The sequence below is a fragment of the Priapulus caudatus genome, unplaced genomic scaffold, assembly GCF_000485595.1.
Source record: "Priapulus caudatus unplaced genomic scaffold, Priapulus_caudatus-5.0.1 Scaffold143, whole genome shotgun sequence".
Classification (NCBI taxonomy): domain Eukaryota; kingdom Metazoa; phylum Priapulida; class Priapulimorpha; order Priapulimorphida; family Priapulidae; genus Priapulus; species Priapulus caudatus.
Window position 1 is genome coordinate 117367 of NW_014577204.1, and position 10342 is coordinate 127708.

At 43.0% G+C, this 10342-nt stretch overlaps 1 protein-coding gene and 1 long non-coding RNA gene across 2 annotated transcripts in view; one reads left to right on the top strand and one right to left on the bottom strand.

The window, feature by feature from the left end:
* The window catches only part of LOC106806134 (oxysterol-binding protein-related protein 9-like), a 16371-nt gene that overhangs the window by 2591 nt on the left and 3438 nt on the right, over positions 1-10342 (top strand). Inside the window, exons 2-18 of the mRNA XM_014807992.1 lie at positions 308-358; positions 829-907; positions 1315-1406; positions 1938-2033; positions 2584-2661; positions 2958-3008; positions 4045-4108; positions 4501-4575; positions 5352-5541; positions 6058-6241; positions 6559-6671; positions 7480-7646; positions 7922-7926; positions 8113-8197; positions 8677-8851; positions 9103-9199; positions 9681-9803. Coding sequence (XP_014663478.1) covers positions 308-358; positions 829-907; positions 1315-1406; positions 1938-2033; positions 2584-2661; positions 2958-3008; positions 4045-4108; positions 4501-4575; positions 5352-5541; positions 6058-6241; positions 6559-6671; positions 7480-7646; positions 7922-7926; positions 8113-8197; positions 8677-8851; positions 9103-9199; positions 9681-9803 — 1725 coding nt within the window. The remainder of the gene's footprint in view (positions 1-307; positions 359-828; positions 908-1314; positions 1407-1937; positions 2034-2583; positions 2662-2957; positions 3009-4044; positions 4109-4500; positions 4576-5351; positions 5542-6057; positions 6242-6558; positions 6672-7479; positions 7647-7921; positions 7927-8112; positions 8198-8676; positions 8852-9102; positions 9200-9680; positions 9804-10342) is intronic.
* LOC106806135 lies at positions 2044-3918 on the bottom strand. Its single transcript, XR_001393504.1, has 3 exons — positions 3592-3918; positions 2916-3015; positions 2044-2082 (listed from the first exon to the last, which is right to left on the bottom strand). It is a non-coding gene; the product is annotated as an uncharacterized LOC106806135 (long non-coding RNA).

Genomic DNA, 10342 nt, shown 5'->3' on the forward strand with positions numbered 1-10342 from the left:
CTTTAACTAAATCTAAAATTAGAGCACATATATTATAAGGTATATAAAATTTGATTTACATACATTTTTACATGGTGAGGTCAATTTGATAACATCACAGGTCATCACAAAGAGGTCACCAAGAGGTCAAATTACAGCTACTACTTTGCCCCTGCCCCTTCTGTAGGAAATTATGTTCGTTAGAGGTTGACAAGGGCCTCGGTTTACTAAGTAGGTTGTGTGCATGTTTTAACACTACTCCAAAAAAAAACGAATAGAAATTATTACAGGAATTTGAAGGGTAATTGATTTTCGGTGTGTGTTTCAGTCGAAAGAAAAGATGATGAGAGGTTCCAGACGAGGCTGTGTGCGCTTAAAGGTATCTCAATCTCCTTAGAGATTCGCACTACTTGTCTAGGTGTCTACCTTAGTTTAAAGTACTCCAAAATGGCAGCAGATTACACTTTGGATTCTTGCTATATGTGCTCCAACAGAGCTAGACACAGTTCTATACATATTACTGGGTATTTACTTAGTAATAGTTCAGGAAGCATACATCATGTGACACTGTGATACAGCATTGTATATAACCAATAGAAAAATGATGGTAAGAAAATATCAGGATAATAGTTTATTTGAATGTAGAGCCTACATATAGTCATGTCAGACCTTACAATCCCGAAAAGTCAAGTGTGCTGATCAGTTCTTAAACTTGCAGCAGCAAGTACATATTAACATATTACAAGAGGCATTAAATTTTCATGCTGTGAGCAGAATATAAGACTCGACAAGGTGAAGCTAGTAAATGTGTGGCATCACATTTGATTGCGTTGCATCGTGGTGACATAGGGAGCAGTGATTGGCATAGATGATGAAGACGATTCAACATTCACACTCACCTGTGATGATAAGACGTTTCATTTTCAAGGTAAGTCTTTGCTCCTCGAACTAATGAGCTATAGTAGTTTACCTGTAGGGTTGTGTGTGTACAATGAGTTGATGGTTACATCTAAATGGCGCGTATATAGCGGGTTATATCTAGGCAATATGTTCTCTATACAGTTATAGGCTCGATAGATTAGACGGCATGTTTATTTCATCCACATAAGGCTACATATAGACTGTATGTGTGCATATATATATATATATATATCAGGAGAAAATAATCACAAATTGTGATTATTTACTCCAGATATATATACTATACATGTAGATAACCTATATACACTATATACTTACACGATATAGTCCATTTGACTTTGAAGACTAATATTTACGAGGTCACGAGGTTATAGACGTGTCATACAGAATGTTGAGGCTAATTATGACTTGCAGCACGGGATGGAGACGAGCGAGAGAAGTGGATTCGCACATTAGAGGATACAATCGTACGTCACACCCATCCTCAGAGTGCCAGATACCTGAAGGTTAGTGTAGTGTTGAAAGATGCGGCCCCCTCATGCATATTACCAGATACGTGAAGGTAAGCTATGCTAGAGAAACCCGTATACAGAATGTCTGTGTTGAATGATCAACCCATCATTAGAATGTTGACTATTTAAATATTGATTGTACAAGGTGCTGTTTGTAGACTCGGCTTCATAGACTGTGCACATCATACCACCCCAAAGGCATGCCCGTATGTAATGTAAATGTGGGTAGTGGTGTTGATTCGATTTAAAATTGATATTATTCTGGATCCAGTTGTAGAACACTTTATGCTAATGTGGTATCAGCATAAACAGGTGAGTATCAAATCCTTTTCTTGCAGTCTAACTGCAGGAGGTAGAGCTTTAATGTAGGGGTGTGATATTCATTAGTGTGCGTTATTGTTAAGTTCAGTTTTAGGCGTCTTCTGGTGGCCATATGTAGATAGTGTTGGATATTAAAATCGCTATGTGTATGAGATCAAACGTGCATAGAGTTATATGTAGTGCTCACACTTTGTGGGGTTTTAGGGCGCTCCCTCAACGTTGTCCTCATCGATGGTCGACTTTGACAAGAAGATGCTTGAAGCCGATGCATACCTGCTGCTCCTCATTAATCAGATCAAGGTACGCACATGGTGGAAACAGGCTTTGCCGTCTGAGAAAACCATGGGGCCTAAAAAACGGTCAAATGGCTGGCTCACTGGCTGACGCGCTAATATCGATCGCGCGAACCCACGAACACACTAACACACGAACACACTAATACACAAACACACTAACACACGAGAGCGATCACATAACCTCCTCCAACTCCGTTGGGCGGAGGTAATTACAGTTATGCACTGTATTTATACAAACTCCCATTCTTTGTTTCCAATTCTTCAATGATTTCTACTAATTTAGCCTTGCACAGTCCTTTATATATATTCACTGACAATCACTCTCATGCAGGCAGATACACTCCTAGTATATTGTGATTGTCATAGTTCTGACTGCAACAGATTTGTGCAGCTTCATAGCTCTAGATGCTTCTTTTCTGTTGCGACTATTTCCCATGTAATGACTGCATTCGCGTTGCCATTGTTATTCGCGCGACAAATGCTCGACGTGAATTCAGATGCACGTCGCAATACGAGCAGACCGCATCAGTTTTGCTCGACTTGTCTCTGTGTAGAAGCTCGAGGACAGGATACTAGGGCATGAGGATGCGGCCAGTCGCTCGCAGCTGGAGGGGCTGCGTCAGCAGTCCTGTGTGAGTACTGTTTAACTTTAGCTGAAATTGGATGCGGCCTAGGTGAGACCCGGTTACAAGTGTCGAAATTAAGAAGATATGTCTACTCTTCTCCTGGAAAAGTGACAGTCAATATCTAGTTTAAAATACAGAGAACACTAAACATATCTACATAACTTACATAAGAATTTAATAATAATTACATACATTAATATCATTTTATATAGTTATTTATTATTTGTCATGTTTGCTTGTTTTCTAACCAGAGAATGTACCTGTGCAGCTGTAACTTCGCCTGGTTTCTGATCTTGCTTCAGATTATGGTGGAGACTATAAAGCATTCTATCATGATGCTACAGATCGGCAAGGTGAGAACTGAAAACAAATACTTCTCATTGATGACTGATCGTAATCACTGCTAATGCTCTTGATAAACATTATCCTAAATATGTGTAAAATACTGTATATGCAATATTTTTTGCGTACAGATATTTTCTCGAATTCAGACTTGACGGACAACTTCGCGAGTGGTGAATATCGCGGTCGGTGAATTATGAATTATTCTGTAATATTCTGTATGAATTATTCGCGTGTTGTTATTTTCACGGTCGGGGACCCGTTCGCGAAATTCGTGAAAATTAAACCACCGCGAAATATACAGCATATACAGTATAGTAGATAACAACATCCAGATCTTGTTTTTCATGGGTTCATGCCTGTCCCTGTGCATGTATGGACTATTAATATTTTACTGTCATCAGATAGAGACGAAAGGCAGAAGGTCTCGTTTTCAGTAGTTTATTCAGTGAAAAACTAAAAATGAAAATACAGAGAATACGTTCTTACTACATAATACAGCTGTACCCTATGTAAACATTGTTCTCTTAGAAACTCGCGCGAATATAATATAAACTCCAATTGAATGTAATTTAGCTATCAGATTGAACGTACACCTATTCTGCATCTACGTCAACACTATGAATATGACACATGCTTTCTGAAGTTATAATAACACTGCCGTAGAACGTTAGAACTAAATTAACTTACATTTTGGCATGCCGACGCTCGATGGGACACACATTAGCGGTGACACCGACAGTAGTGAACGCGCGAAGCAAAACAGGCTTTACATACAAAGGGTACGCTATGAAACGCGGGAATCAAACATGTGGCGCCCTCACCATTAAACTGATTATTCAAACGGGTACACATACTAAAACCTACTGTACAACGACATTTAAATACTGCTGCGATGAACAGAACAAATATTAAGTCATCTTATTGTCCCTGTTATTTGCAAATTCTTACTGTTCAAGCTTCAACTTGTTATTTGTTGATGTATGACCAAATATTTGCTACTTGCTTGATAGATTGATTGCGTTTCCTACAAACGGTGTCTTCCAGGCAAATGCAGGTGGAATTATGACAGATGGCGGCACTAACCTACCAGTGGGTACAGTCAGGAAAGGTAACCACCTCCAGCTTGCTGCAAAGAATGCGTGAGAAACGTTTCTACAGCATCCACGATGCATGTTCACCAGTAATGTCATTAGTATTATTTGCGTGATCGTCTGAGAGGTATATGTGCAGGTGACACATCAATTGCTCACGGACAACTGCTTGTATGTCAGCCGATCATCATTTAGCACTAATAAGTTACTAATGAGTTACTAATTAGCTACTGATTAACTGTAGTTACGAAAAGTTTACATATACTCCAGATCTTGTAAAATTTTCACCTGAGTTTCACTGCAGCCTAGGCAGCAGCTAGTCTGATGAACGCTTGCACGTCCAGTGATTATCGCAGCTTGTAGATAGTACACATGAGATGATGCTTGTGTGTCGTCTGCTCTGCTGTAGGTGTTGTCGAGCAGGCTGCAGAGGTGTGTGAGGACTATGAAGATGCTTCCACTCAGATGCCCACCAAACAGACAGGTGAGTGCTAGCGTCGATCCACGCTCATCCGACGTAGATTCCCCTTAGAGCTCAACTCTGTGTGTGCGTCTATGTGTGAGTGCGTAAGTTCATCTGTCTGTGCATAATTGCATGTGTGAGTGTGTAAGTTAATCTGTGTGTGTGTGTGTGTGCGTGCGTGCGTGCGTGCGTGCGTGCGTGCGTGCGTGCGTGCGTGCGTGTGTGCGGGCGTGTGCGTAAGTTCATCTGTGTGTGTGTGTGTGTATTTGCATGCGTGAGTGCATGCGTAGATATTTTTTTAACCCATTAACTAATCACATTTCGTGCCTCCCTCTCCCCACCTAGCATGATCATATGCTGTACGCAGCATAGTCTGCCATGAAGAACAAACACACAGATGGTGCGCATGTAGAAAAATAGCCTACAGCTGTGAACTAACCTTCAGAACTGTAATTTGTGTGCGCCAACTTGCGTCATGCACGTATGATGGCTGGTTTAGCCTGGCAGACAGAAAGGGATGTACTTGCATGTATTTTAGAGCCTAGAGCCACTTCAGGGTGAAGGTTTACATAGTACTGTAAATGCAATGTTATACACATAGAGAACTGTTGTTTTCGAAAACCTGTTCTAGGGAAATGCTCGGATATGTTATGTAATTTAAAGCAGTACCACAGTTCTGCACATACAGTCTAAACAAGAATAATACATGGTGTTTCTGGCTTCAGAATGAATGTAGTTTATTTATTATTATTATCATCATCATTAATAATAATGATGTTGTTGTTATTGCGTTGTAGGTGAGGTAGCAGTCAGTATGTCTGTGCCGAGTACGCTGACCACTGCACCGGTAGAGCAGCAGGTGCGTATGACCAGCAACGTACCACCACTGTCCTACTCCAGCAGCGAGGACGATGAATTCTACGATGCCGATGACAACGATGCAAAGGAACAGCAACAGCAGCAGCAGCAACAATGCAAGAGTCCGTCGTAAGTCGTCACGGCTTCCTGTTATATATCCTAGAAACGGTTGCCTAGCGAGTTGTCACAGCAACGGTTGCGTAGCAAGCGGCCCTGTTATAGCTAGTAGGAATTGACACCAGTGTACAATTGCCATAACTTGACCGAAATCTACTCAACAGATAACGGCCAATTGTAACCATAGTAATTTTTGCCTAGGCTCACTAGTAACATTTGCATTGGTAGTAAAAATAGGACATGGGCATGGAATAGGGTCTCGCAGTGATCGAAAGTTCTGGCTACACAGGTTTTCACATAAGCTTTCTGCTATACTCCATCTAGCATTGGGCGTGCAAGGTTTCACCAATCTGGAGTTGTATAGGCAAGAATATCCTTTTATTTTTCCATATACATTGCACTGCTTTTTCCTGCCATGTTGTGTGTATAACCACGTGAAGTGTGTGTATAGCACTAAGTGGGGTACAGTAGACAAGTGTACATCTACTAGTGAATTCCTGCCATTCCTCAACTCTGTGTTTCTTGTAGAACGTGGGTGCATGGAGATGGACAGATGGCGCCACCAGCCAGTGAAGCAAGGGATGCAGCAGCAGAGAGGGAGGTTGTTTCTATAGACCAGGTCAACGTAGACAGCGTCTATGATGAGGATGCTGAGGATGACTTGGAGTCATTAGAGCAACATGGTAGCATCATCACACACCTACTGTCACAGGTAGTCATTATTACACACCTACTATCACAATTAACCATTATTACACACCTACTGTCACAATTAACCATTATTACACATCCACTATATATCACAATTAACCATTATTACACACCTACTATCACAGGTAGTACATATGTAACCAAATTTCAAATGCAGAGCAGTGCACATATTGGTGAAAATAATGATGTTCGAGTGTTCTTTAACATGTTATCCTTACCATATACATTTGTTGTTATGCAAGGAGTACATGTAAGTATAAGCACAGTTGAGAAAACATGAAAACGGTTGATAAAAACTTGTGAAATCCTTGCTTTAAGGTTCGAATCGGGATGGACCTGACCAAGGTCGTGCTGCCGACCTTCATCCTGGAAAAGCGCTCCCTGCTAGAGATGTACGCTGACTTCTTTGCTCATCCGGACTTGTTCGCCAAGTAAGCGTTAGGGATCAGGAAGCCCAGACACGCTCTCCCGCACGCCTCGTCCTGCTAATGCTGTTCATCTGTCCCGTGTATTCCGAAAGTTAAAAGGTTGTTCCAACAACATTCAGATGAACGCACCTGAGTTTTCGTATTTTCTGGTGGCTCGTTTGGCTGCTGGTAAGTAAGGTGAGAGAGAGAGCGTGACTGTTGGGTAACGTTGTGCTCTTGCATTGTCTCTCATCTTAGGGATACCTCTGTCATAGTTTGTGACGTGATGTTAATATCCACGATATTAATTGGCTCTCACAGTGTATTCTTTTCCTCTTGCATATGCGTTCTCTCCTGTACCCACATCTTCACATTACCTCTCACCCTGCGTTCTCTCCTGTACCCACATCTTCACATTACCTCTCACCCTGCGTTCTCTCCTGTACCCACATCTTCACATTACCTCTCACCCTGCATTCTGCTCCTGTACGCCACATCTTCACCGATTACCTGCTCACCCGGGTGCAGTCCGCTGCGTTCATCTTCCTTGTACCCACATCCTTCACCATTACCGTCTCACCTGCGTTCTCTCTCGTGACTCACATCTTGCCACATTACTCTCACCCGCCTGCGTTCTCTCCTGTACCCACATCTTACATCATTATCCGTTCTCACCCTGCGGTTACTCTGCCTGTACGCCCACATCCTCACATTAGCCTCTCACCCTGCGTTCTCTCCTGTACCCGCGTCCTTACATTGCCTCTCACCCTGCGTCTCTCCTGTACCGCGTCCTTACATTGCCTCTCACTCTGCGTTCTCTTTCTCGGCGTAGGATCCCTGATTACAGTGAGCCACGTGATAGATTCACGGCCGTCGTACGATACTATCTCTCAGCGTTCCACGCCGGTCGCAAAGGCGCCGTCGCCAAGAAACCCTACAACCCCATTCTCGGTGAAACGTTTCGTTGTCACTTCGAGCTGCCGGCGAGAACACATGCAGGTAATTGTCATTACACAGGTGCTATTACAGGTAATTATCGTCATACATTTCTTACTATTACAGGTAATTGTCATCACACATGTACTATCACAGGTAATGGTCATCACACACCTATCACAGGTAATTGTCATCACACACCTATCACAGGTAATTGTCATCACACACCTATCACAGGTAATTGTCATCATGCATCTACTATCACAGGTAATTGTCATCACACACCTATCACAGGTAATTGTCATCACACATCTACTATTACAAGTAATCACAGTTAGCCACAGTTGGCGCTGTGGATGGTATGTCATAGGTGGCGCTGTAGTTGGTCTGTTATAGGTGGCGCTGTAGTTGGTGTTGCCCTCTTGTGTGCATTATTATTTTTGCCAGCAGTATTCTAGTGTTCTGTAGCATATAGTGTTGTTGTAATCTGTGTATTACATTGTACATTTGTCTCTGTGTGTGTGTGTAGGAATTGGTAGACGATGGACCCATTCCATGGGTGACCAAGGACAACGTGACGTTTCTGGCTGAGCAAGTGTCACACCACCCACCCAGTAAGTAAGCAGTCACCTGCGTGGTGTTCACAGTGAACATGAGACAGGCATCGGCAGTTCACGTGTTCATGTGTCATTTTGTTTATATGTTTCTGCTGAAATGAAAATGAGGAGTTATCAAATGTAGAGAACATGTAAGAGTTAATGTCGTTTATGATAAATCTATTTTTGATAACTCTGTTAGCAACAGTTTCGACGACTGCTCTAGCTGTCTATGTCAACGTGAATTATATTGCTTAAGCTTCTTATGTGGAGCACCTTCATTCAGCTTGACAGAGACTATTAGACCCATAAACTGTTGCTAATGGGAATAATACCCAAGGTTTATCATAAAATTGTCAAAGGTTGTAGATAAAATGATTTCCGTATTTGATGTTGACCACAGACTGTGCTGACAATGCATGCAGTGCCTTCTCCCAGGCCATGGGAGTACGATTGTGGTACAGGCACGTAATCAACATGCCCTTCTTTGTTCTCAGTTTCAGCCTTCTATGCAGAACACTATAATAAGCGGATTTCGCTGAACGCTCACATCTGGACTAAGTCGAAGTTTCTTGGGCTGTCTATCGGCGTGCACATGATTGGTCAGGGATGTCTCGCGTTGCTGGACCACGGCGAGGAGTACATCATCACATTCCCAAACGGATACGGCAGGTGCGCTCAGTGGCAACGCTGAATTGCAACACTCGATTGCAACAATTGGACTCGATTGCAACACTTAGTTGCAACAATTGGGCTTGTTGCAACACTCAATTGTAACAATTGGGCTCAATTGCAATACCACCTTACTTTATGTCGGTGCCGCCACCGTCCAGGGTTGTCAGTTTAATGTCTGTTCGTTGTGTTCGCTGGGAGGGTTTGATTTTTAAACGGGGTTGTGTTTGTAAGCAGTGTTTGTCTTGCAGGTCCATACTGACGGTGCCCTGGGTGGAGCTTGGAGGGAGAGTCACGATAACATGTGCCAAAAACAAGTTTTCCTGTTTCATCGATTTTATCACAAAGGTGAGGTTTGTCTGAGCGGTGAAGACAAAAAGGGTGTCATCTGTTAAAACGTTAGTCAAGTGCAGTACACCTCACTCACGTTTGATTATCAATAAGCCAGCCTAATAATCCTTCAGCACATATCTGGCTGAAATGTGACCCAGTTGTAAATGCAGTGTGGTTCTGGAAATATTTTAAGATAGTAAGTTTATGGTAAGTAAAATATAATGTGTGTGTGAATGCATGAATGCATGTGTGTGTGCATGGGCGTGTGCGTGCGTGCGTGCGTGCGTGCGTGCGTGCGTGCGTGCGTGCGTGCGTGCGTGCGTCTGTGTGTAATAATAATAGAATAAGTATGTAAGTAGTAAAAGAGTGTTACTTATGACTGTGCTGATGGTATCGTATATAATAAATAGAGCTTAATCTTTAATCATGGATTGTAACACTAGTTGCCAATAACATGCATATGGCGTGGGAGTTAATAGTTGTTGATTTTCCTCAGCCATTTTATGGAGGTAAGAAGCATCGGATCGCAGCAGAACTGATGGAGAACGGGAAGAAGCCATTCATGACCATCTCCGGAGAGTGGAACGGCATCATGGTCTCGAAGGATGAGCAGACAGGGGTGAGTTGATCGTGAGATGCGCGCATGTTCAATTATTCACAACAAGTGAACAGTAATGTCTCACTCTGACTCATTACCTCCGCCCACGGTGTTAACGGAGTAACGGAGTGGAGGGGAGGTAATGTAATCGGTCTCGTGTGTGTGTGTGTGTGTGTGTGTGTGTGTCCAGTCCGCGCGGCGCGATCGATAGCGCATCGAGTCAGCGAGCGGCGAGTCAGCAGCAGGCGAGTGAGTCAACAGCAACCACCAGCGAGCGGCGAGTCAGCAGCCGCCACCAGCGAGCGGCGAGTCAGCAGCAGGCGAGTCAGTCAGCAGCAGCCAGCAGCGAGCGGCGAGCCAGCTCGTAACACATACATGTTACATGCTGGCGGAGGTATGCACTCTCCGTGAGTGCCCTCTGTCTAGTTATATCGTGTGCTTACAAGTGAAACTTATGCAATAGGCTTTCTGTTATGGCAATAGGGAAGCGTTTGGATTGACAGTTTTAAGCATAGCGCTTTCATCTATTGGAATAGATGAAAGCGCTATGCTTAAAACTC